We start from the raw sequence: 26,316 nt of genomic DNA, 5'->3' as shown, positions 1-26,316 counted from the left end.
CTGGGGGTGGGGGCTTCCGGCCACACCACCCTCTTCCCCTCTCTTCCAAGTCATGCTTTTCCTGTCTTGCTTGCCTCTTCGAGGAAGCCTTCCCTGACTACCCCTCCAGGCCCCTCTGGGCTCCCAGGGCTTGGACATCTCCTTCCTGCATGCCCCAAGCCTCAGGAGCCCACTGGTTCCCCTGCCAGGCCTTGGCTGTGGGGCCCCCCTGACCAGGAAGCCCTCCCCACCACAGAGAAGCCCCTGGCCAGTCTTCACTCGGCCACTCTTGGGTCCTGCTCCACTCCAAGGACTGCAGGATAGGCTGGCTGGTGGGGGATGGGGGAGTGGGGTGGGCAATGCACTTGAAGCCCTTGGACTATTCAATGTACCCCAAGCCCCTACCCTACCGTCCTCCATTCTGTTGGTAACTGAGGCCTGCCTGACAAAAGGTGCAGTTTCCTGCATTGCACCCCAGGGACTCCGACGGCGGGGTGGGGTGGAGAAGGATGGGAGGGAGACCTAAAGGAGCCAGGTTTCCTGAAGGGAAGAGGAAAGAGGACTCCACAGTCCTCAGCGGGGGTGGGGGCGAAGTGTTTAGCAGAGGGCCCCCCTCTGGTGCCCCTGGAGAAATGCTTGCTCAGTACAGAAGTGGGTGATCAATGGTTTATTCAGGAGCGGAAAGCCCAAGCTGAATGTCCCCTCTTCTCCCCTAGCAAGCTGGCCCCTTCGCCAGAGCCCCCAGGGCACTTGGGGGAGCCAGCAAGAGGAGGCAGGGCCCCACCTTGCCGTTCCTGGTTTGGTCCCCTCTGCAGGCCCCGAGCCCCATGACAGCGTGTGACATGGAAGATAGAGGGAAGAGGAAGGCAGGTGGGGGGCAGTGTGGAAGGTACCCTTGGAAATAGCAGCGGCAGTTACCTGGAAATGACAAGCTACCAGCCCAGCCACACCTCCCCCTGTCTGCTCACTGGCCATTGCCAGGGAGGACTCAGGACTGTGGAACCACCAAGATTTTGAAGGTAAATGGCATTTCCCTTGGGGCGGCCGGGCCAGTAGCTGTTCTCATGGATGGGTTGGGTCACAGTGAGGGAATTGCTAATCTCAGCAGGTGGAAGAGGGAAGTGTCTCGGTGGGACCATCCTAAGAGCCAGGAGAGCCAATTCCCGGGGACTTCCGACTCAGAGTAGACACGGTGACACCCAAAGTGGCCAGGATGACACCAGACACCAAGAGCTTTCCCTGCATGGTGGCCAGGAGCTGCAGGCTCTGCTGGGCTGGGCACTGGGGGCAGGACCAGAGCAGGGCACTTAGGGCCAGTCTCCTGATGGAACCAGGCTGCAGGGAAGAAGAGGGTGGGCCCACGCAGGTGGGAGATGGACAACTATCTTGGCCAAGCATCTATTGACCGCATCACACGGGAAGGAGCCTTGGACAGAAATGGCCAATAGGCCTCAAGACAGCAGGGGACATGGGCAGGATAGGCGGGCTGCTACCACATGGGCACCCATGCTAGTCCCAGCAATCCACCCCAGAGGAGGGTGGTGGGTTAGGGGAGTGAGGCCCACCCATGTCCCACCCCTGCGATGGCTGGCCTCTTAGCACAGGAAAGATGGTGGCCGTCAGAAATCCCAAAGCTGGAGAGGGGCAGTGGAGCAAGGCTGATGGGGGGGGGGGAGAGGGGAGCCTCGCTTCCACCCAGATGAGAAGAGTAGCAAAGCGGCAGGATCAGCCGGGGAGAGCAGGGGTAGCAGTGCCTCATTCCAGCCCAAATGGAACTCATGGGGCCTCGTTGGACCCCATCCCATTGCCTTTGTTGACGTAGAACGGCCGGTAGTGAGACTGTGGGAGAGGGGGGAAACAAGAGTCGTTAGGATGGGCAGACGGCAGCTGATCCTATTAGCCAGGCCCACTAGCCTAACATCTGAACCCACAACTCTAGGGGCCTGAGGCCTCATGTCTCTCTACCCTGTGATAGGATCGGGCCCCAATATTATCAGAGTCTCTGGGCTCATATCCTAATGAGAGCTCATTCCCGTCAGCTGGTTGGTGAGCAGGAAACTCAGCCCCTAATGAAACCTCCTCTCCATGGCCCAGGAACCCCCTCAGCCCACCAGAGCCCCCATTTGTGTACACTTTCACCTCTATGAGCTATGCTATGCTGTTACCAGTGCCTTCTATAGATGGCCCGTTGAGTTTTTACAGCCACCCAATTAAGTGGGTTATTATTACCATAACCATTTAATATATGAACAAATCAAGGCACAGAGAGGCTAAGCAACTTCCCAAGGCCACCCAGCTGGTGAGGAGGGGAGCTGGGATTTGAACTCTAGCATTCTAGATCCAGAGCACCCCCCCAACCCCACCCATATCTCCAAATGACTTCTTGAGTCTCAAGGGCTTCAAGGTCTGCTTCTCTTCTCTCTGCATGACTCCCGCTGACATAGAGGTTGCAGGACGGCAAAGAGCTGCCCAGCCCAACACAGATGTGGGCTTTCTGACCCCAGCCCCTCTGCCTCTCTCATCCTGGTCCCTCATCGGGATTCAGGAAGCATCCTCAGCACAGTGCCAGCAACAACTTTCCTACCCCTCGCTGCTCCCGATCCGATCCGCTTTCCAAGGTCCTGAGAAATCCCCCTCCAGGTTCGCTGCTGCTGGGCCTACATGAGCACCCTCAGCCCCTCTGTGGGGTTCTAGACATGGCTCTGTCCCTGAGCTGGGTCAGAGACCGAACCCACCTCACACTCCACCAATGCCAGTACAGGAAACACGGAGGATGTTTCCAACCCCTGCCCTTGACCTTGCCTGCCTGGAAACTCGTATCTACTAATAGCTCCTTGCTTACATCTAGTCCAGAGCAGAACTGGGGAGCCTGAGGAATGCAGGAGCTGAGTCCTTAGCTCAGACCTTTAACCACTTATTAAACAATGCAAGTGGGGTGCCTGGCTGGCTCAGTGGGTGGAGCATGTGACTCGATCTCAGGGTTGTGAGTTCGAGCCCCGTGTTTGGTACAGAAATTACTTTTAAAAAAACCAAAATCTTTCAAAAAAAAAAAAAAAGCAATGCAACAGGCAGAAGCCCAGGAAGGAGAAAGACATAGCCAAAGTCACGTAGGTACTCAGTGGCAGAATGGGGTGTGAACATCAAAGTAGTCAATAAGGCAATGTAAATAGACCTAGAAATGGCTGAAATCTTTCTCTCTGGAAGCCTGGGTCAGGAAAATGAACCACAGGTCAGTGAAGGGTGCTGTCCTGTTCAGAGCGCAGAGTGGTGGGTGGGCAGGGACAGAGTGTCATGGCACCTGGGCAAGGTGCTGTCCTCATCTTCCGGGCCTGTCCCTGTCTCCTCCCTGGTTCAGGGTCATGGCACATCAGATCTGGGACAGCTGTGACATCAACCAGGCCTTACGGCTTTTGTTAGAGGTGTAGAAACTGTGGCCCGGAGGAAGAGTGACTTGCACGAGGCCACACAGCAAGTTGGTAAGAGGGTGACGGCCAGACCCCAGGCCTCCTGACCCAGAGGCCAGCCTTCTTCATATACCAGCACCTGCCTTCCACGCTTCCAGCGCCAGGTGGGAGCTGGGGACGTCAGAACCCTACCTGCCAACCAGTGCTAATGACCCTTCTCTGCAGGGACCCAGGCTCCGGGAGGTGAAGTGGGGAGGGGCAGGACCAAGTCCAGGAACAAGAACCCTCTTTTTTTTCCTCCCCATATCTGCTCTTTGCAGTCCTGCCACTGCAATGCCCCTGGGCCCAGCTCCAAATTACACACACTTAGCTCCCCTCACCAGCAAATTAAAAGATTCTCTCCAATTAAACCAGCCCCAGTCACCGTGGCCCAGAGCAAATCACTTCCCCATGCTCTGGCCTCCAAATGCAAAGACAGCAAGGGAGCTAGGGACTCGAGCCTCTGTCCCCAGCAGAGCCCCTGAGGCCACCCATACCCCAGGGCAGCTATCTGCCTGGTGGCACAGCCTGTCGAGCAAGCCCCTGCTCACCCCAGTCTTGGGTAGAGGTCAGGTCTAAAGGTCCTTAGGGATCACCTCGTCTCGGTACTACATTATAAAACTGAAGAAACAAAGTCTCAGGGAGGGAATCTGAGACCCCCATGAGCTGGCTGGCCCCCAAGGTCATGCTCCCCTCTTGTGCAGCTCTTAAGCTCCTGGTTCAAGGTCATCAGCTATTGAACCCAAAGCATATCTCTTCTTAACACGACAGCCTCTGCCTCACCACCACCATAACCCCAATGGCTTCTGTGCCATCAGAGCTGGGAAATGGCCCCAGGAAAGTGGGACCCATCACTAGGATGTCCGTCCCCTGGACAGAAAATCTCACGCTCCCAGAGCTGGTGGGGGCAAAGCCATCATTCAGCAAACATGGCACCCAGCAACCATTTGCCAAATGAAAACGAAAACAAAAACAGGGCTGCCCACTTTACAGACTAGAAAACTTAGGCCCAGAAAGTGTGTGCTTACTCTGACCCACCACCTATTAGCCCTGGGTCTCTACGACCCTGTGTCGAGTACCCGTATTCAGGCCACTGCTACCTCCTCCCTCCATCCCAGAAGTGTCCCCAGCTGCCTACCACCCATTCAGTGCCCATTCTGGACTTGCCTAGGCCCGGGCCAGCCCTCCTGGAGTCGCTTACTCACCAGCAAAGTCTGCTTGCCAGATTTCCAAGTCTGGGGCTGGGTCTTGGGGCTCTGGCTCCTGACGAGAGAGGGGTAGCCTGCAGAAACAGGAGGCAGCGGTCAGAGGCAGAGGGGTGGCAGTCAGGGCCTCCGGGACCACAGCAGCCATCTCCAAAGTGACCAGCAAGCTCCATCCAGCCCATTACCAAGTGTGGCTATGCTTTAAGAGGTACGCAGCTGCTGAGGGGGTAGGGGGCGCACAGTGGAAAATCCTGGGGAGGCTGGCCAAAGGGAGAAGCCACCCAGACAGATGGAGGAGGAACAAGCCAGGAGGGCTGGGTCAGGCCGCAGGGGCGTGTTGCCCCCAGATCCAGGTCAAGTTCACATTACTCCCCAAGGATTTCCCCCCACCCCCACCCCGAAGGTTCACGCCACTGACTCTGCCAACCTGCCAAGGTCTCCATCAGGAGGCACCCTTTCCAACTGCCCACGCTGCGTGGACAGGGCTCCCCTTTCACCACCTGCTGGGTGCAGGACTTGGCACACGCCTTCTCGTTAAGCCCCTCACCCCCACCCTGGTTCTGTGAGCTCAGCAGTTTGCCCCGAGCTGCCCGGCCAGGGAGAAGCAGTCGGGATGTGAATGCAGGTTTTACGGGATGCCAAAACCCATCCTCACGGTCCTCCTGCCCGGTTCCTCCGCCTCTCGCCTAGTGCAGGGGCAGGGGGCTGAGGCCAGGGACAGTCATTTGCCAGGTGGCCAGGGTCCAAGCAAGCCCATGGAGCCCAGAGCGTGTGGGTGCTCTCTGGGCCTGATCCTCCTGCCTACCCAGCTCCCCCACAGCCCAGTGGGGTCTGTGAGGAGCTCTGGACCACAGAGAGGGGACCACACTCACGTCGGCCTGCTGGGACAGGCCGCAGAGCCTTTCGAGGGACAGACTATGACCTGGACTAGAGAAGCTCAAGAAATAAATAGAGGCAGCCTGGAGCCCTGTTCTGGGCAGCTCTGGAGGTGGCTGAGCTTGTCTGGCCCAGAAACCACCTGTGCCACTGCCACCAGGCTGCCAGCCAGGCTGACCCTCCTCTTGGTTTGCACTCAGCCAGAGGGTGGAGACAGAGAAGAGAAGCCAGGTCTCTCCCTGCATTGGGGGATGGGGGCAGCCCTGGAAAGAGAGGGTTCCATGGGTCCTGATTGGGAGAGGGAAAGAGGGAGGATTCAGATCTCAGCTCTCAGTTCCCAGAAAGAAAAACCCAGGCCAGCCATGAGAGAGGGGAGGTTGGGGGTGGGATGCAGGTGTGGTCCAGGAGACCAGCCTTGTACAGCAGGTGGAAGTCCAGGGGAAGAGTGAGCTAGGGATGGTGCTGGGAGACGGGGGGAGAATGCATCCCTCTTCCAGGGGACTCTGGAGAGGAGGGTCCAGGATGCCCTAGAAGTGGCAGAGAGCCCCATGGGATGTGCCATCTGCCCTGCTGTGGGAGAGAAAAGGGGAGGGAAAACAGGCAGGTACCAGGATTATTTTTAAACAGCCCACTGCCGTCCAGGGGTTTGGAAAACTCTGTGGTGGCCTGTCCCAAGGTGGTGAACTGATAGGGGACTTTCCCAGTGCCTGCTGGGAGAGAGAGAGGCATTAGCGGCATGGCCTGGTCCCAGGAGGGACCAGAGGGAGTCACACCCCTCACTCTGGGACCCTGTTATTCTGGAAGCCTTATCCAGGCAGCCCTGAGCATCAATGCCTCCCTCCAGGGCTGTGGGAGTAGGTACCGGTGGGTCGCTTGCACACAGGCAGGATCTGCCCAGAACCCCCATCCAAGGCCATTCCCAGCTGAGCTGATGAGCTGATCAGTGTGAAGGTGACCACACATGTTCCCAGGCTGTGCCTCTGGGGCTCAGTATATTTGAGGAGGGGCTCTCCCAGGGCCAGGCCCTTGACAGGGGAGGTACTGCAGGACGATGGGGAGCCCCTGGGAGGCATGAAGTCTCCAAATCACACTGGAGGGTGACAGTCTTCCCTGACTGGTGGCCTTTGATCTAGAGGCTTGACCAAAGAGCAAGAACCAGAAAAGGTCAGGGCAAGCGCCAGTTTCCTAGGTCTGGCTCGGAAAGAGGACATCTATGGGGGTCTTGCAGACTGGGACCCTCCAGTCATATTCTCTGGTAAGGTGAGCAAGTGGAGCTGGTCCTTCCAAGAATCCCTGCCCTGAGTGTAGGCTAGAATCCCTGCCTGGAAGGGAGCACTGAATGATAGAGCCGCCTTTGGAAGCCACAGCATTTGGGAGTCTGCCTGCCACGCACAGCACCTTTCTCCTCCGCCTCCCTGACCCCAGCCAACGGGCTCATCCTTGCTCCCAGGCCAGATGCCTTGGGTGTCAGAAGACAGACGGACTTACACCACAGCCCACAGAGCTGTTTCTAGGGACTTTCAGAAGAGACACGAAGGCCCTGGCCGACCTCAGGGGACATGAGACACTGACCACTCAGCTTCATCGAAGGATTCTGGGGAGCAGAGTCAGACTCGGGAGGCCTACGAGTGGTCTCGGAAGAGGGCTTCACAGGACTCTGGTTCTGCGGCATGTCGGCCGCTGCTATGAGACCGCAGGGCCCTAGAGTCAACTGAGGCCTGTCGTTGCTGGAGGAACCAAGTTAAGTTAACCTTCTGCAGTGGGAGGACTCCAAAGTTAGGCCCTTAGGCCCGAGGGGAGTACCTCAGGGGTGGAAGGGGGTGAAGTGAAGGAGGCACGGTCACGTCCCTGACAACCCAGCTCAGCGTTAGCGACCAGCACTGGCGTAGCCCGGCTTCCCTCACAGCAGTCACTGATGGAGGGGCTCTCTGCTGGCTCTGTGCCCTACAGGGCAGCTGCTGGCTAGGGAGGGAGCAGAGACCAGCACAGAGCTCAGCGAGGGACTGGAAAAGCAGGGCAGGGTGGGGAGAGCTCACCTTTCAGGGAGAAGGAGGAGCTGCCTTGGACAGCGGGCAGGTCGTCAGAGCTCTGGATGGTGGAGGTGTATTCCCAGACCCTGGAGGTGTAGTTACCTGGCGGGACACAGAAGAGGTGTCAGACCCAGGCTCCCCCTTGCAGCCTAGGGTGTGGGGAGGGGGGGTGTGGATGGCGGGACGAGAGCATTTCTGTGAATCTGTCTAGCCCCTGTCACGCTGCCTGCCAATCCTTCCTGTCATCAGGCTTGTCCTAAACCACAAAGTGTCTGCACACCCCTACCCTACCTGATGGCCCAGACTCATGTACCAAGTCCTTAATCAGCGCACAGCGCTTTCCTGGGCCGCTGCCCCACTCACCAGCACCTCTACCTCGGGGCTTCACCTCCATCGCCTCCCCTCCAACACTCCCGGCTCCATGCAAGCTGCCCCTGAGCTCCCCCAATGCACCAGATACTCCACCTGCTCCCATCCAACAGATACGTTGGATCTTCTGCTGTCGGCTTTCCTGTCATCTCCCCCAAATCTGTGTGTGCCCCAGCCCCAGGCTTCACATCATCCCTTGTCCCCCGGTGTTATAAGGGCAAGTTTAATTGTCCATGTCCCTCCCCCCTGCACCCGACCCTGCCTGGGCTCCATGGGGCCAAGGGACAGGCCTGTCTGGCCCAGCCTCACACTCAGCACCTAGCACTGAGCCTGGTTCCTAGATTCCTTTGTTTGGTTGATGGAGAAATGAATGAAAGAACAAATAAATACAAACACACATTAAAACTTGGGGACAGAGCAGCTGACACTACTCCTGGAATTCTGTTTGCCAAGTTGAACAGGCAGACAAGTGTCTGTTGGGAAGGATTCCCTGTAGTCTAGAGAAGAGAGGCAGTGAGGAGGGCATGGATGGAACAGCAGGAGCACCATGAGGGCACTCAAGTCTGGGGCTTCAGAGCCCCCCATGGACGATGCAGCCTCCCAGGCCCTCAGCCTCAGCAGCCCCATAGCCCTGGGGCTCTCTCCCCAGTCAGGCTCACTCCAGGGCAGAGCGCCCCCTCCTGGTGGCCCTCTCCCACAGCTGCCTGCCTGGGGCTGACATTGGGGCTTAGCGGTCAGAGATGGCTGGGGACACATGCCTGGCCCACCGTGACCCCTGCCGCAGGGAACTCAGGGGGGACTCTCCAGCATGGCCCCCGGTGAGCATATCCACCCGGAGCTCCGAGAGGCCAGAGGCCCACGCCCTTCCAGTCACTAGTTTCTCCACTCCTCTCCTTCAACTCGTGTTTGCTGAGCCCTCCCTCTGGGTTTGCAGCAGTGAGCCAGACAGACCCAGCATCGCCTTCACGGAGCACACTGTCTACCACGCATGTGGTAGTAACAATGTGAACCCAACCCTGACATAGAGGCCCGGGCAGTGCCCTGTCCATGGTGGCCCTGACCCTCCAACCCTCCAGATCTTTGAGAACCCATGTCCTCACTGAAGAGCTCCCCCACCCCCCTCCTCACCTCCTCAGACCTCAGGGTGCCATGTCCGAGGTGGGGGCTCTGGTGGACCTGCCCCAGCTCCCCTCCCTCCATGCACATGGCTGCCACCTCAAAGCCTCCCGGCTCTTGGAGTGCATGGCCCTACCCTTGGCACAACGGTGCCCTCGGTGCTCTGTGCCCACAGGTCTCCCTGAGGAAGCCGCGTCTGCACCCCTCAATCACCTTCTCTGGGTCTTAAGGGCATGTCACTCACCTCCAAGGGCAGCGATACCTCCTGCCTTTCCAGGATGGCCCCAATTCGTATCATTCCATCCTTTTTGATTACAGCTAGTCTGTCTTAACCACTGTGGCTTCTCAGGCAGAGGTGCCCAAATCAGTAAAGGGCCCGGGGCCCCTGCAGGTCCCCATGCTTGCTAAGGAAAGTTTCCACACCTAACCCCAGCTCCCAGATTCCCTGCCTCACCCGTCAGGGAGAAGATCATTGGGACTCAGGGATTTCCAGTGAAAAGAGGTGCCCGGCTGCCTCTCTGCAGCCCGACTAATGATGTGATGCCCGATCCCCCCCACACACACACACGTGCACACATGTGCTTGCACACGCACACACACTTTGAGCTCAGTAGGCCCCCTCCCCACCTGTCTCTGGGCCCCTAAGCCCATCTCGGCCTCCCACACTCCCCTCGAGTTGGGAAGTCCAGCCCCCACAGGGGCCAGGCCCATCCTCACACTGGGCCATTCTCTCACCTTTGGTGCCATAGAGATTGTTGAAGTTCTTCTGGTTGGTCTCCTTGGAGAGGCGGCTAGGGGACCCTGGCTGGTAGGATGTCCTGGCCCCACCTGTGAATCAGACAAGCAGGATCCGTCACTGCGGAAAGGTGGGTCTGGTTCAAGGCCAGCCCACGACTTCTGACCTGGGGCTTATATGGGCGGCACCCCTCATCCCCAAACTGCTCCCTCTGCCTATCTCAGGACCTGGGTTTCACCCCTAAGCTCCTCCGGATCTAGGAGAGGCAGTCACTTAATTTGCCCTCTAGTCAAGACACTTGAGAAGGAAGGAGGGCTCTTAATTATACAAGAACATCAGGTGTAAACCTGGACAGACTAGGATGTGGGTCACCCTACTCGGGGGGCATTTAGGGTCACCAGAGGCTGGAAAAGCCAACACTTCCCTCCTGAGCCAGTCCCTATATGAATAAGACCCTGGAGGCCAGGAAACAAGGTGACTGTGAGGAAGGAGGATGATGGCGACCGCAGGGGCGGGGGGCACAGGCACCAAGCACTTGGCCAAGTGACAGCTCTGCAGAGATGATGAGCAGGGGCTCCCAACATCTCCCAGGTGCTGCCCAGTCCGGGGACAAGACCTTATGTTGCACAGAAGTCTCCAAATTCAGGTTCTCATAACAATCTTGAGAGGGTGCCAGAGTGGGATCCACCCCCCTCCCCCACAGATGAAGAACACACACTCCCACGTTTGTCGGGGTCCTTCTTTTGGCCCCTCCCCTCCCACCTAGCCAGCACTTGCTGGTCCTCTTCTAAACCTCTGCACCTGTGGTTCCTCTCGCCCAGGTGCCCTCCGACCACTGCAGCCACGCCCCTTTACTGAGCTCCTGTCTCTGGGCCCTGGAAGTCTCCCTGCCCAAGCCCACTGCCCCCGGGGACTCCAGACTCGTGCTGGTGGCCCTTGGCTGGCCTTGCTTCCCGACCCCCTTGCTGACTCTCCCCGGCCCTCCCCTTGCCTCTACCCTGAGCCTGGGAGCTCCCAGAGGGCAAATTTCCTCCTTCCTTTGTCCTCTGTGTAGGGGCAGGCACACTGGATGAACCTGTTTCTTCCACCTACAAATGTCACAGCCTGACGCAGTGACAAGCTGACAGGTTTCCTGGCATCCAGAGCCTAATCTGTCTCCTCTCGGGGCGGGGGGGGGGGGGGCAGTGACCTGGCCAAAGCCACCAAGCAGCTCTGTGCTCCTCTCTACCCCGTTCTTGCTCTGCCCGCCCTCCCATGATAGACTCGCAGTGGAGCCCACACTCTTCTCAGTCTTCTGCGGAGCAGGGGAGCCCAGCAGGGACCTGCTGAGGTCCTCAAAAGGGCCAGGCAGGGCCAGGGACACTAGAGAGGCTGGTTAGTGCAGCTCTGTCACTCACAGACCTGGGCCAGGGACGGAGCCCTGGGAAGGGAGGGGGCAGGGCTGGCTGGTCCAGGAAAGTGGGGCAGGGGTGCCCAGCTGCCTCCCCAGGCCTCTGCCAGAGCCAAGGTGTTGTTTTCAGATTGGGTGGAGCACAGAGGCTTCTCGGGCTGAGCTCATGTCTCTAACTCCCCTACGCCCTGCCCTTCCCGTGTGTGTGTGTGTGTGTGTGTGTGTGTGTGTGTGTGTGTGTGTGTGTGTCTGAGGTGCATGAATCAGCACTCTGGCCTTGAGGTGCACCCTCCCCAGCCCCCTGTGCCTTCCCTATGTCTCCTGTCTCCTTTCTCACCTTTCCCCACACCCCTAGTCTTCTCCCAGCACCCCCCCCCACTCACATACCTTCTGTCAGAGGGCCTGCGTGCCTGGCACACCCACCCTTATGTAACGAGCATTGTTGTGGTTTGTTGCTGGTGCAAAAGAATGCGACAGGCTACCACAGGGCGAGGACAGGCAGGCTCTGGCCTCCACCCCCACCCAGCTGGGCCCATCCGGGGCCCAGAGAGGGAGGGCCAGGCGATGTGCAGGGAGAGAGAGGTGAGGCAATGTAGAACTGGCCATGGGTCTCCCTGCCCTTGAGGAGCAGCCTAGCTCTGAGGAACCAACCTCCCACAGGGCTCCGAATGCTCCAGCCGGAGCAGAACACAGCTCGGGCCTGGCGGATGGGGAAGAGAGCAGCCAGAAGACCCTTCAGAAGGAAAAGGAAGAAAGGGTTTGGACAGGAGGCAGGCACCAGAGGGGAGGGAAGCCATGAGGGACGGGGTGCCGGGAGTTTATCTCTAACCCGGATACTTCTAGGGGTGAAAGAGGGCCCTGTCCATGATTCTACCAGGACAGCAGGTATGTTCCTGGACTTCCCGAGCCAAACTGAGCCACAGCCCCTCAGCCACAGCAGAGCCCAGCTGAGTCTCCAGGCCCGGGGCCCTCAACGGCAGGGTGCTCCTCCTTACCCTTGGGCGTGAGGTACATGGAGTATCTCTTCATGGCATCAGGCGCGCTCCACTCGCTCGTGTAGCTATTAGCATAGTTATTCATGTAGCGGTGGTCACCCCCTGGGAAGGACAGAGGTCAGCCATCAGAGGGGCAGGTGGAGAGGAGAAGCTGGCCCTTGGGGACATCCCTGGGCTCTGCTGTGTCAGCCCACAGCCCCTCTGTCCCAGGGAGAGGCAAGCTTCTCCAACCTCAGGGAAGGCGACACCCAACCCTCACCTCCTGAGCTCCTAGGTGATGAGAGAGAGTCTGCAGTGAGCTCTCTGCTTCCTTGAACTGAGCTTTGGGAGTAAGACCACATGCCCAGCACCTTGCACTTGACAAGGTGCTGCTGAGACCCATTTCTTATTTGTTGTGTATATCCCCAGGTGACAGATTAGGAAACAGAGGCTCAGGAAGTAAGTGAAGTCACCTGCCTGATGTCACATGGCCAATAAGGGCAGAGTTGAGGTGTGAGCCCTCATCCCCACTTCCTCACTTTGTCCCAGCCACTGTTGGTGGCCCAAGGGGATAGAATGGAGCCTTCACGTTGCCTTGATGGCCAGGGATCCAGCCAGTCAAGCAGAGGCGTGCAGAGGGGAGTGAGCTGAATCGGAGGGGCACCGATTCTTCCCATCCCACCTCCCCCACCCACCAGGAAACCCCCAAACCCAAACAGATCTGCAGAGCCAAGCTGGCCCTCCCCACTCCATTCCTTCCTCTTGCTACGTCCCTGTCTTCTACTTTCCCTCTGCCCTTCCCTCTCCCTCTCCCCTGGGCAAGAGAAGGAATGAGATGAGGCTCAGACCCTCAACCTACATCTCTACCACCTGTGCCTAGCAGGGGACCGACACACAGTAGGCACTCCCCAGTGTCGGCCTAACCCCCACCTGCCCTCCCACCTCCCCCACCATGGCAAGCCCAGGATGAAGGTAATTGGGTGCTTCCTAGCCCCTGGGCCTTTGAAAGTAAAACAGAATCCCTGGTCTGATGGGCAGGCTGGCATCTGGGAGGAGAGGAGGTCTGACTCACCGGCCACCCACCCCGCCCTAGCCAGACACACTCCCGACAACACAGCAGCAACCAAAAACCAACGTGGAGGCCCAGGGCCCCAGGCACAGGTGCAGGGCACCCACCCTGCTCCTGGCAGCGCCTCCATGCACACTTTGCACTGCGCACAGGGCCACGCCTGCACAGAGGCCATGGCCAGCACAGCCATGACCTAGAAATGGCTCAGTGGGTGTGCAGTAGGGCTCCCAGGCCACCCTGGCCCAGTCAGGGCCATCCTCATTGGCCTGGCCAGACCTCAGCTGAGGGGCTCTACCCCTGAGTTTGTACCCCAGGGACCTTGAGCATCACACTCCCCAACCCCTCTGCACAGAGGCCAGCAGCAGCAGCTTCTCCAATGGGAAGATGTGCCCTGCTTAGCTGTGTGCCCTTTGAAAAGCTACTTCTCTGAGCCTCAGTCTTCTCATCTGTGAAATGCACTACATCCAGCATGGAAAATAAGCCGCTGTCAGTGAAGAGCCCCCACAACGCCAGCACACAGGGAGTACTCCGTCACTGTTAGGCATCACCATTAGTGTCATTGCCATTGTCCTTAGAAGGAGGATTGCAGGATCCAAATGCCTCTTGAAGCCAAATTTTTGTCTCGCTGCAATGGCTCAAGGATCCTCAGGTGTGACTGAATGTCCCTCACATTTCACAGAGACACCATGTGATGTCACTGTCACCAAGATATATAGACGCCCCCCCCCCCCAAACTTCAGCACATCTACACACTATTATCTCTTTCTCGTCCCAATGAATCCCACACTCCATCTGGAGACAAAAGACAGAGACCACTGCCTGTGGGGTGTTTGGAGCCAGAAGTGTCCGTGTTGGGCCCGGACCACCAGGTGCGGCCTTGGGAGAAAGTGCTCTGGCTTCAGGCCCTGAAGGGACTGGGCTGGGCTGGTGAGAAAAGACTTAATGGACTAGTTTCTCAGGTGAGGAGGTTTTCTGTGAGGTGATTCAATTGGCCTCTGGGGAGGACAGCATGACTCAGAAGAGAAGCTAACTTCAGGGGAGCTGGTGAATCACTGAGACACATGTATCCCATTGTCCCCAGCCCAGCCCATCAGGCCAGGGCCAGCCTCTGGGCTCAACACCATTCAGTGAAGCCATGGTGACAGGCAGGTTCTCCCTCTAAGCCTGATGTGGTTCTGGGTCATGTCTACTGGAGCCTGCAAAGCCACCAGGTTAGAGTCTGGCCCTTACAAGGGGCAGCATCCACTTTCCCACACAGCTGTCAGATTGAGCTCCATAATCAGATGTAGATCTGAATGAAATTAATCCCTGAGCTTGATGGATGACCCACAGAGAGGAGGCATTTATGCAGCCAGTGCCCAGATGCTTGATGCCCTTGAGGGCCCTTGTAATCACTGCGTAACCTTGGCAGCAAGTTCAGTGGAGGCCTATAACCCCTGAATCCTAGTCCCAACACCTTGGGTAGGATGGGTCATTTGGAACAACGAGGGGCTGGCTGGCCAGGTGCCAGCCCAGGCAGCAGGGATTGGCCTGGGAGGAAAGTGCCCATGGCAGGGGGACCTGCCCACAGAGGGACCTACCATTCTCCATGTGATTCCTCTCGATGAAGCTGCGGCTCAGGTCTGCCTTGCACATCTTCTCAACATGGCGCATGCACACATTGAGCAGGTCATCCTTGAAGTTGCCAAGCGACTGTCCTAGGCCCTCCCCCTCCAGCAGAACATGGTAGGTGGGCAAGGGTGGGGGGAGGGAGTAATTGCTCATCAATGCACCAAATTCCTACCAGGGAATGAAAGAAGCCATTAGCTTTCTAGGTCTTTGGGAGCTGGGGGCCGGCTGGGGGGGAACTTATCAGCAGGGGGCACTGGGAGCCAGATGTGCTGGATTCCAGACACAGTTCTGCTACACTTGTCCTCATAAGCTTCTCCTTCTGTGAAATGAAAGGGCTCGACTAAACTCCACTGGAGGCTAACATCCCTGATGGAGCTAGTAGTCAGGTATGTGATCTATGGATTCCACTTCTACAACTGGACACATCATCCTACCTCACAGGGGTTTACGGGAGTGATACAAGCTGTGGCATCTTTGAGAGTGAAAGCCCTAAGGAAATGCAAGGAATTTCTAGAATGTTCTGGGTCAGCCATGGCATTACCTCCACCTTCGCAAGCCACCCGCAAACCTGCCTCTGCACTTTGTGCTTCTCATCTCCCTCCCCACTGACTGGAGGGTCCCTCCTCTTTCTCAAATCTTCCTGGGCCTTCAAGACTCAGCTCAAATTCCATTTCCTCCACAAAGCTGTCTGAGATTACCCCTGCCTGCTTGCCCTTCCCAAAGCTTCCACAGGACTTATCTCCTGAACCACACGCTTTATCATTTAATTATATACTCTTCTATATTGCTTCCTAATTGTACACATCTTATCTTCCCAGCTGGATTGCAGCTCCTGGGGGGCAAAAGCCATGTCTTATACTTCTCTGTTCTCCACAGCACCTAGCAGAGTCCCGTGAATGCAGAGTACCCAAAACACTCTAGCAGTTGGAAGGATGGGTGGATGAATAGACACACAGATAAGATCAAGGATAACACATATGCAGCGCTCACATGCCATACCCCCATAACCAAAGCAGTCAACACTAATCAATCCCAGAACTCTTTCCTACCGAACCCGGAGTACTGTTAGTACGTATCAAGGGAAGGTGGTACAAGGTGATGTTTGTGTGCCATCTTTAGAGTAGGTAGGGAAATGGCCTGGATGGAAAAAGTAAATGGGGAGATGGAATGGAGGATGGATAGATGAATGGGTGGATGGATGGATGATGGATGGATAAGTAAATGGATAGATGGGTGGATGGATGGGTAGATGGATGGGTGAATGGATGGGTGGATGGATGGGTGGATGAATGGATAATGGATGGATGGGTGGATGGATGGATGGATGGATGAGTAAATGGATGGATAGGTGGATGGGTAGGTGGTGGATAAATGAACAATGGACTGATGGATGCTGGATAAAGGTCTGGGAAAGTGGATGGAAGGATTGAGGGACTGAATGGGGGAGGAGTTGCTTGTTACCTGCAGAAACAGCACCGAGTCACTGATGCTTTGCATCTGTTCCCTGGTCTGCTTGTCCTCATGTAGCACCTTGGCCCTCTCCTCCAGAGCATCCACGATCACCTTCACTTGGTCCACAGCATCCTGCTCCCGCTGCTCCAGGGCAGCCCTCACTTCCTCCTTTTGTTTCTCCAAGTCCCGCACCAGGTCCCGGAAGTTTTGCTCCAGGATAGCCTTCTCATTGGTGGTGAAGCTCTGGGTCCAGAGTGAGAGGAAAGAGGAAAAGACTTCCCATAATTTAAAAACAAACAAACAACTCCCTCCTGGGGTGTACCTTTAAGTTCCCAGCCCAGAATCAGAGCCAGGCAGGGCATTTCTACTGCCCCAACCCAGCCAGCCTATTTGGTTAAGAATCTCATTCAAAGGCATCGTTGAGGGATGCTATCTATTGACAGAGATGGCCAGGGCTTTTTACAGTCCACTCTTCCTTATCTATCTGTGACTCCTCCCTGGGTGGGTTGACTTGAGCCATCATTCCAACCTAGGGCGATTCTATGGACCCAGAAGTTCCCCCATGAGTCAGGTTGTGCTCAATGAAACCTCAGCTAGAACCAAACATCATTCAGAAAGTGTATTAATGGGCTGTTTGTGTAGCCAGGGTCAAGAGTCAGTGATTTCAGACCATGGTTGGTAATTACTCAAACCATGGCAGACATACGTCTAGCCTTACTGGCTAAAAAGGGTAAAAGGACAACGTCATGCATTTGGTGGCTGGGTGGTCTGGTAGACAGACCAGACAATGAAGGGTCCTGGAGGACGGTCAATGTAGGATCTTTATTTGCTAGGATGACGTCAAATGAGCAAGAGGTGAGGGAAAAGATCTTACTCGAATGCCTGGCCCAGACTTAGAAGGAGAACTGGGATGCCAGAGGGGTGGAGGAAGCCAGAAGAAGTAAGTGTGTGAAGCGTGTGGTATGGGGGGGGTGGGCGCTGAGCCTGGCACAGGAGCAGTGCCTGGCTCCTCGTAGGTGGGACAGGTGAGGTGAGCACACAGCAAGGCTGAGGCATGGAGGCGGCTCACCTTGATGCGGTCCTTCTCCTTCTGCCACTTCTCAGCCTCATCCTCAATCTCGATGATCTTGAGCTGCAGCTGTTCCTTCTGCAGTGACAGCTCTGTCTGCCGGGAAGGACCCAGGATGGGGGAAGTCAGGTGGGGAGGGGAGGAGGAGGAGAGCACCAGAGAATCCAGGAGGGGGCCCATGCAGGGGGCTGGTGTGGGCAGGGTTTGCCACCCAGCCCTTTGGCCTTCATTCTGTAAACTTTCATCAGGACCTCAGATATGCCAGGCACTGTGCCCATCACCAGGGATCCAGCAACGAGTCAAACACGACTTTGCTGTAAACTTGGGCCTCGGGGGCTAGACGTCCCAGCTGTGTCCACCAGGTCCCTCCACCCAAGGTGAGCTAGAAGGAGGTTGGTTTATGGGGGTCCTGCTCCTTTCAATGAACCTGTGGCCACTGGGGAAAGGGAAGGCAGCCTCCTGTCTCCTTCAAGCTTCGGGCAGAAAGGGGACCCAGCCCAGCTCAGCCCAGCCCAGCCCAGCCCAGGGAGTGTCCCGTGGCAGTAACAGTGTACAACGTTTCTATGCCATGACGTGGGGCCTGTGTTGCAAGCAGGAGCCCAGGCTGCAACCAGCAGGGACTCCGTCTGGACAGGCACAGCTATAAGCCTGTTTACGGGAAAGAGAGTGCAGTCTGCAGTCTGGGCAGGATAGGGACCTCTATTCGGGGTCCCTGGGGGAGGAAGAGGAGACCAGTGAGTGAGGCAGTGATGGGGGGATGAGAAAAGAAAACAGATTCCAGGGACCCCTGCTCAGGGGAGGACACAGGCCGCTTGGGTCTGGGGTGGATTGAGAAGGGGACCAAGACGAGGGAAGTGACCCCTAATGGATACGGAAAGTATTCATAATACTGACCTTCTGTTTGGGGAAATGCTTTCTCTGGAAAGCAGCTATCACAGAGACCAAAGGGGAGGCATGAAGCCAAGGCCAAGCCGATTTGGCCAAGCCAAGAGGCACCTCTTTGTTCTGCTGGGCCCACTGCCAGTGCTCTCAAAGCACGTTCCAGCTCAGAAGACTGGTGGGTGATCTCCACCAGTCCACCGATAGGCAGAAGGACTAAGGCATCTGAGAATGCCTTGGGGTGCTTGCGGTCACCCCACTACCCTGGGTTTTGAACACAGAATTCCACGCCTTTCTCCATCTGTCTCTCTGAGGAACCCACAAGAAAAGTCAAGATGAGGAGGCCACAAACCACTAGGAATGCGAGCTCCATGGACACAGAGTCCTGACCTGGGCACAGACTTCGCCACATGTCACACTTATGGAGCACTCCACCTGGCCAACGGGGTACCGACTGGGGACTGGGGTCCCTCTGTGCATGCCCAGGGGAGTGGGTTGGTCGTGGAGACGGCTTCCCTGGCTTTCTTGGAAAGGGTGCCCAGAGAGCCAGGGAGCTGGTGGAGAAGATGGGGAAGGCCCAGGGCAGGAGGTGTGGCGCTCCTGGACCGAAAGCCCCTGATCCCACCGACACTTGCTCTCTGCCCACACTCCTGTGCTCTCCGGGCAAGGACACTCTGAGTTCTCAGTAAGCAACCGCCCCTCCAGTTATGGGCTGCAAAGCCCACCAAGTGGAAAATGCCATAACCAGAGATGGAAAATGAAGGGAGCTGAGGATGGGATTCAGCCTGGTCTCTGGAAAAAGGCTGGAGAGAAGGCAGGTGCTCACAGACACAGTGGTGGTGGGAGAGCGGAGGAGTGAGACCCCACTGTGGACGTGAAGACTCGGCCTTCACCCTCCCCGAGGATGCAGAGCCCGAGAGCCCAGGACTCAGAGGGTAGCAGATCCAGTGGCCTGGAAGGATCTAAGCCATAGGAAGAGACAAGAGGCTGGACAATGGGTCTGTGCCAGGCACCTTGCCCATCCTAGGAGAGTCCTGGGTGAGGCCCCCGGTCAAAGGGACAGCTGGAAGCCACTTGTGCTACGGCCAATGCCTCCTGCCCTGGTTGGAGGTGAAAAATTGGCCTTGTGCTTCTCTCCTCTCCCTCAGCTCCCCCAGAACAAGGCCTGATGGACGGGAAAGCAGAAAACGAAAGTGCATTCACCCCCACCCCAGGGTCAGTGGCTGGTGGGGGGCGGGGGCAACCCTCCCACGAACGAGCCTGGGCGGGGAGTCCAGCAAGGAGCCCACCCACAGCACGGGACTGGGAGTCTAAACATTTGAATCCAGGCAGGTGACTTAAGTGCTCCGTGCCTCGGTGGCTCTATCTTTTGTGGACACAGTAAGAGGCACGCCCCCAGGAAGCCCGGGGAAGAGCTGGAAGCAGGGACATGAAGCTTTCAGAAAGTGTCCAGCTCAGAGAGAGCCCCGGCCTGTGGCCCAGCATCACATTGCGTGGGGCACCTTCCGTGGACCAGGAGCCGTGCCTGATGTTCTCGCTCAGGCCAGGCTTAGCAGCAGGCCAGCAGGGCACAGGTGGGGGTGGGCAGTGTGATCGCCAGGGGCCTAGGCGGTGTCCAGCGGTGAGAACCACAGGTGCAGCTGTACTGGGTCTGTGTATAGCGTGTACACTGTTGGGATACACAGAGAAGTGTGTGCACACAGAGGCCTACATCGCTGGGAGCAAAACCCCATGGGACCCTGGGGAAAGCAAAATGGGGATGAGGGAAGGCCCACCTTTCCAGAGGAGTCCCGAGCAGTGAGCAGCACCTGCTAGCAGCCATGGGGAGCATGAGGCCGGGCTGGGGCCTGCAGGGGAGGAGAAGTCTAGCACGGATTCACCGGCCAATCAGGAGGAAGAACCATGGAGTAGGAAGCAAGGGGGTTAGAACAATGGGGAGCACAGCCTGGGGCAGACACTGGAAGCCCCTTCTGGGGAAGAGAAGGAGGGAAGAGGGCAGTGGGGCTGGCTGAGGTATGGGGAGGAGAGCCAGAAGGAAGGAGGGGGAGGCGGCTGATCTGGAAACAAGTGAGGGCAGGGGCCAAAGCGGAGACACACTGTCTGCAGCAGTGGGCGGGAGACTCCGGCCCAGGAGAGACTGGTCTCCTCCTCTCTTTGGGGCCCTGGGGAAGTCAGACACAGGCTGGGAGGGGGTCTTGCAAGACCAGACCTGCAGGGCGCAGCGGGATCAGGGAAGGGACCTTGGCCTGGGAGCTCTGTGTGCTAGAATGGTCCTTTCTCACCTCTGGGATGAGGGCTACCCTCTTAGAAGAGGGCGATTTGGGGTGAGATGTACCCAGTGTCTGTGTGGGCCTTGGCAGTTTTTCCCTGCTAGCAGGGCTGCACAGAGCTGGAAAAGGTGGGATGTTGAAATAATATAACGTAGGAAGGCTCCACGATACTGGATTCCCCGACAATACTAGGAGAAGAAAGGATGCTTAATTGTATTATTGAACATCAACTACACGCCAGGCATTTTCTCCTTAAAGCTGCAAGTAGTGTTACCCTGTTTTACAGATTCAGAAACTGAGGCCTAAAAAGATGACGTGCCTTGCCTGAGCTCTCACACCCAGAAAGTGGCTAAGGCCAAGGTGCAGCAACAAGACTCAGATCACATTATGTGGCCTCTTCACCTCCAGGCTCTTCTCTGAATCTTCTAGGACACTGTCCTTCCCCCTCACTCCTGCTGCTGGGACCTCGGCTCCAGCCCCCCCCCCCACATCCCTGTCTACACCTTCCTCATCGCTTCCTCCCACTCCCGGTTCCTTCCGTCCACCCTGCCCAGGCCTGTCCCTAAATGCCTCCTTTGTTCCCTTCTCCCACACTCGTCCGGTTGCTTCTCGCTCTGTTGCCGGGATGGGCACTAGGTGGGCCACCCTGCCTGCAAAATCCTCCTGGCCTTGGGGGAGCAGGGGTCTCCCTGAGAGCAGAGTTGTGGCCCCACAGTTGGTGCCCCCATCTGACAGGGCCCTAGATGCACCTGAGCGCTCACCTGGACATTGCACCTGCATCGCCCCCAGGGAAGGGGGCGAGGATGCTGTGATCCTCCTCTGGCTTAATTTAACCACATGGGCCCTTGGCTCTGATATTTGCCAAATGAGCCAGTTAATTGCCAAATTTGTACTCTCAGACAAATGGTGATTATCTGGATAAGAATCTGAAATGCTGGATGGATTTCCCCATTTCCACCCAGATGTCAAACAGCCCAGTATTAGGCTGTCTGACTGGGGCTTACGGTCCCTTCTGTCTCCTCAGGCGTCAGGACAGGGAAGGGGCAGCTCGGAGCAGATAGAGTGCTGCCCAGGCTGTCTCCAGACCAGCAGCAGGCCCTTGAGAAAGTCACCCCACCTGTCTAGGCCTCAGTTTCCTCCTGGTGAGGGTTGGACTTGAGCCCTGATTCCCAACCGGGTTACACATTAGAATCCCCGAAGGGAGACTTAAAAACACAGATCCCAGGCCTCAACCCCCTGAGTCAGAATCTCCCAGGAAAAGGCCCAGGAAGCTGAGTCTTGATTCACCAGGATGATTTCACTCTAAGGACGGCTGCTGGGAGCCCCCGGACTCAGTGGCCCCCAGGAGAGCTGCCATCGCATGAAAACAAGGTTTAAAACGCTGGAGGGGCCCCTGAGTGGCTCCATCTGGTTAAGTGCCTGAATCTTGTTTCAGTCCAGGTCATGATCTCACAGTTTGTGGGTTTGAGCCCCAGGTCAGGCTCTATGATGGTAGTGTGGAGCCTGCTTGGTTTTCTCTCTCTGTCTCCCTCTCTCTCTGTCCCTCCCCCACTCGCACACTCATGCATGCTCGCTCGCTCTCTCTAAGTAAACAAATAAACTTTATTTTTAAAAACATGGTAGAGAGGAAACAGCCACTGAACGAGTCTGAAGCCTGACTGCTGCTCTGTGCTGTGACTCCAGGTGAGCCTCTTGTCATCTGTAAGCCTCTGTCTTCATCTATAAAGTAGATACGGAAGCGCACACCCTGTGGGGCTGTTGTCAGGAGCAACAGGTAAACACCTGGTGCCTAAATGTGTCCGTAAACACTGATGTGCCTCCTGCTGCCTGCCTGTCCCTTTCCTCCCCGGCCTCCTGTCTCCAAATACTTCACAGAATGAACTGTTTCCCTTGAGCACCCACAGACGAGTACTCCCCAGTCCATGCCTCTCCAGGTTGCCCACACGGAGCCCAGGCCAGACCCATGCCAGGGCCACACAGCGGGTGATGCAGAAGCCAGGCAAGCCGCCCCAGAGCAGACGGCCATGGGCCAGAAGGAGTCCTCTATCCTGAGTCTGCGCAGTAGGAGGGACTTGGGATAGACAGGAGGTGGGCCGTGAGACACAGAGAAGGAGGCATAAATACACTGTAATCTCATCAGCCTAATCCAGCCTGGGAAATGTCCAGAGGCAGGAGGGCAGATGGGGAGGACATCTGTGGAGTGGGACTGGGACATTCTGATCTTGGACCTACCAAGCAAGTGGTCTTTCCCCCAACACTGCCTCCACTCAGAGGCTCCAGAGTTGAAACCCACAACCCTGGGTGTCACCCGCAGCCTCACGCCACCACTCAGGGTAGGTCTAAGATGACCTCACCGGTGCCTTCACCAGCTGGCCTGTAGAACAGGTTCTGGACAGGACTCCTTGCAAAAAAACTGTGTGTGGGCCTATGTTTGGGTCTGCAGAGGATGCCTCCAAAGATGCCAGGATTGACACGCTTATTCATTTTAATCAGTCAACCCACTAACCCCGCTCCGGGTCAATGTCCCCCCACATCAGACATTCCAGCAGAGCCGGGCCCAGACAAACGGCCGTGCTCCAGCTCAGGCTCCTGGCCGCCCTGCACCACTCCCTGCCTACCCCTGCGCTGCTGAGGCCACTTGTGTCCACACATACACATGCTGTCTCAAGTCCCCACTGTGGAAGTCACTCCAGTGGATCAGACATTTCCCCCTGAAAGTCCCTGTAAAGCACATGTATCCTGCCTGAATCCCATCTTCTCAAGGCCCTGCCTCTCAGTTGCTCTCAAATCTTGGAAGAGAACTGGGGGGCTTCCTCCTCTACACGCTTGCACAGGTCCCTTCCTCTCTTTGGGCATGTGTCCCCATCCGCAAGATGAAGGAGACAGAGGAGGCTGCCCTAGTCCAGCTGGCCCGGCGTTCCGCCCTCTACGATTTGATGTTGATCTTTGACTGCTTCTGTGCAACTGGGCGGATGCTCCCCAGGCATGTTTGTACATCTGAGCTCTGCCTCCTGACCTACATCGTGAGCCCTCAAGGGCGAGGGCTGTGTCTCTGAGTCCTATGGCAGTCCCAAGCACTGGAAGGTGAACTCAGTTCTTGGTGCCTCCACAGAGCTGCCCAAAACACTTGGCCTTTTCTTAGGTGGTACTCTTGTATCAGATGCAGTTTGCAGGCAATCTGCCCCCCTCCAGTTAATTGCCAAATTTGTACTCACAGACAAATGGCGATTATCTCCTTATCTGGGGGGTGTCAAAGACATTTCCAAGAATCCTAGGACTCCATGGGGGAATTTGAAAACCACCAGTCTAGTCCAATGCTTTGGTTTCACACATGGAAAAACCAGGACTGAGAGAGTGGTAGAGACTTGTCCACAGTCCAACGGCTAACTAGAGGCAAAACCCAGAGCTAGAACTCCATCGGCTAACTAGAGGCAAAACCCAGAGCTAGAACTCCATCGGGTCTCCCAGAACCCTCTGCGGATTTTTGGTTGCACTGGATAAAGATGATGACGGCCCCTTGCTCTGTTTTGGTTTCCCAGGGAAGCTCCCAGATAATGGGCTCCACAGCTTGGCCCCAGCCCTATCTCCCAGCGTGAAGCTGGAAGCCAGGCTGGGGTCCGGGTGTCAGGAAACTGGGAACACCTTCCTGGGCTAAAGGAGGCCTCCAGAAAGGAGCTTTGAGTATTTTTCCACTTGTAACCAGTCTCTCTCTGCCCAGGGGTGTGGACGCAAGGGGTGCAAAAAGACAGTAACCGGCCAACTCTTGGTCAGGAAGGCTGAGCTGCCCTCTCTGGAGGGCCATAGAAGCTGTTGAGGAAGGTCAAGTCCCCCACACAGAACACCAGGAGGTTCATGCCAGTGGCAGGGGTCTGTCCACGACCACCTTCTGTGTTACTGTTATAAGAGAGCAAGATGCGGCATCCTTGGGGCAGGGGACAGCGACCACAGCTGAGCCTATGACCCAGAACACCTTCCTTGTGTGTAGCACATTCACAAGCCTCCACACGCCTCTGTGTCTCCCCAGCCACAATCACCCAGACAGAACTCATGCAAACGCTTACGTATCCCATACACAAACATACGCCCTAAACACCCACATGCACATAACACATACACACACACACACACTCACACACACACACTCACATATACGTACATCCTGCCCACACACACCAAGTAGTGTCCACCCACAGATACAGGTACGTGCACACGCAACCACACACACAAACACACAGGGCCGGCCCAGCTGAGAGGAGGACCAAGTAGGCCACAGGGGACGCCAAGAGACTGGCCAGGGATCAGATAAGTAAAAAACTCTAAAGCCAGAAAAAAAGAACGTTTAAGTGGCCCCCAAATTCTCTCCTCCTCACTCATCACCCCTGACCCTGAGGCCAGTCCTGGTCAGGTGGTAGGAATTATTTTGCCCTCAAATTAAAAAAAATAAAGAAGAAGAAGAAAGAAGAGGAAGAAGAATTGCTCCAGCCAGGCAGAGCCCATTGAGTGCTGATTCTCTGATTGGACTTAAATTGATCCTATGACCTTGGTCAGGCCCCCAGTCATTTGTGACCCTTCATTTGCTCATCCAGGCAATGTCCCTGTCTCCAGAGGCCTCAGAGGATTAGGAAACTGCCTCTGATCCCTGGCCTGTGGGTACAGAGGGGCAAGAAATGTATTCTGAAAGAGCCAGGGTGACTCCAGGCCCAAACCCTGGGAGCCTCCAGTGGAGAAGATGCCCCTCCACCACCCCCCACCCCAGCAAATTACCTCCTTCTCGGCCTTGGCCTCTTCCACTGTCACCGTGCTGTGGTTTTTGTGCTCCTGGAACATGCAAAGGTAGCAGATGCAGGTCTGGTCCGTCTGGCAGAAGAGCTCCATGGTCTTGCCATGCAGGGGACACTTGCGGGCCTCGAAGTCCCGGATGGGCTCGAGCAGCTGGTGGTCGCGGAAGGCTGCGCCCTCCAGGTGGGGCTTGAGGTGCAGCTCGCAGAAGGAAGCCTGGCACACCAGGCAGGACTTGACGGCCTTCTGCTTGTTGCCGATGCACGAGTCACACAGGACCTCCTCAGAGCCCGACTTGGAGCGCAGGAGGAGGCCGCCACCGTCGGCCCGGGGATAGCTGTTCCGCCGGGCCTCACCGGGCTCCACGATGGACACCGTGGGCTTCCGGGGCTCCGAGAAGATGGACTTGCGCAGCTCCCCCTTCTCAGCGAAGGAGACGGGCTGCTTCCTGGCAGCCCCCAGCTGGAGCCCGGCGTAGGGGGACCTCTTGCCGTCCCCGGAGTCCATGCTGAAGTAGCTGGAGCCTTTGTCGTCCACAGACTCGACAAACTGGATGATGGGCCGCCGCCACTCGTTCCCAGAGAACAGGGCGCTCTTGCCCTCACCCGGTTTCAGGCCACCGCCCAGGCTCTTGCCCTCGGCCGCCTCCCCGCCGTGCCCATTGGTGGTCTTGGCATCTTGACCTTCAGCCTTGGCCCCGTTCTCCAGGGTGCCGTTGGGGCCCGGCGGGCTGCAGGCATCCCTGGATTCTGGGCTGGCCCCGTTGCTTCTGGAGGTATCCGCGGCTTCCATGGCGGGTCACTGGGCTGGCACGTTGGGGACTCGCTGGGGGCTGCAGGTGGGTGACCTCTCAGGTCGGTGTCTCAGAGGGGAGTGGGCCAGGCAGCCAGAGGCCAGAGACACACCTATACGGAACAGGGGAAGGGGAGGAGGAGGAGGGGGGAGGAGGAGGAGCGCAGGGAGAGGAGGGGCAGCAGGCCCAAGCCTGACACAACGGGCCCTGGGAAGAGCCGGAGGAGCGGCTAATTACACGGGGCCACGCCCTGCACATTCATACCTAACCCGGTTT

General features: G+C 57.0%; 1 protein-coding gene across 1 annotated transcript; it reads right to left on the bottom strand.

Annotated features, from left to right (window-relative positions):
- Positions 1–640: 640 nt before the first annotated feature.
- Positions 641–26,039, bottom strand: TRIM29 (tripartite motif containing 29). The gene is made up of 9 exons (XM_029914479.1): positions 25,233–26,039; positions 17,320–17,415; positions 16,260–16,493; positions 14,768–14,966; positions 12,140–12,241; positions 9,754–9,846; positions 7,540–7,635; positions 4,628–4,704; positions 641–1,818 (listed from the first exon to the last, which is right to left on the bottom strand). Exons 1-9 carry the CDS (start codon positions 26,037–26,039, stop codon positions 1,756–1,758), a joined length of 1,767 nt encoding a protein of 588 aa, XP_029770339.1. The 3' UTR covers positions 641–1,755.
- Positions 26,040–26,316: the final 277 nt, after the last annotated feature.

The sequence above is a fragment of the Suricata suricatta genome, chromosome 11 (genome assembly GCF_006229205.1).
Source record: "Suricata suricatta isolate VVHF042 chromosome 11, meerkat_22Aug2017_6uvM2_HiC, whole genome shotgun sequence".
NCBI classification, from domain to species: domain Eukaryota; kingdom Metazoa; phylum Chordata; class Mammalia; order Carnivora; family Herpestidae; genus Suricata; species Suricata suricatta.
Note: the sequence above shows the minus strand (reverse complement) of the source record. Positions and strands in the feature narration are given on the sequence as shown.

What these genes read in the sequence shown, in the direction of transcription:
- TRIM29 (XM_029914479.1), bottom strand. Translation starts at nt 26,039, where the DNA reads ATGGAAGCCGCGGATACCTCCAGAAGCAACGGGGCCAGCCCAGAATCC. An exon ending in AGGAGAAGGACCGCATCAAG is followed by an intron (nt 16,494 to 17,319) that starts GTGAGCCGCCTC and finishes CTCTGGACCCAG; the next exon opens with AGCTTCACCACCAATGAGAA. An exon ending in CTGGCAAGCAGACTTTGCTG is followed by an intron (nt 1,819 to 4,627) that starts GTGAGTAAGCGA and finishes CCTCTCCCACAG; the next exon opens with TCTCACTACCGGCCGTTCTA.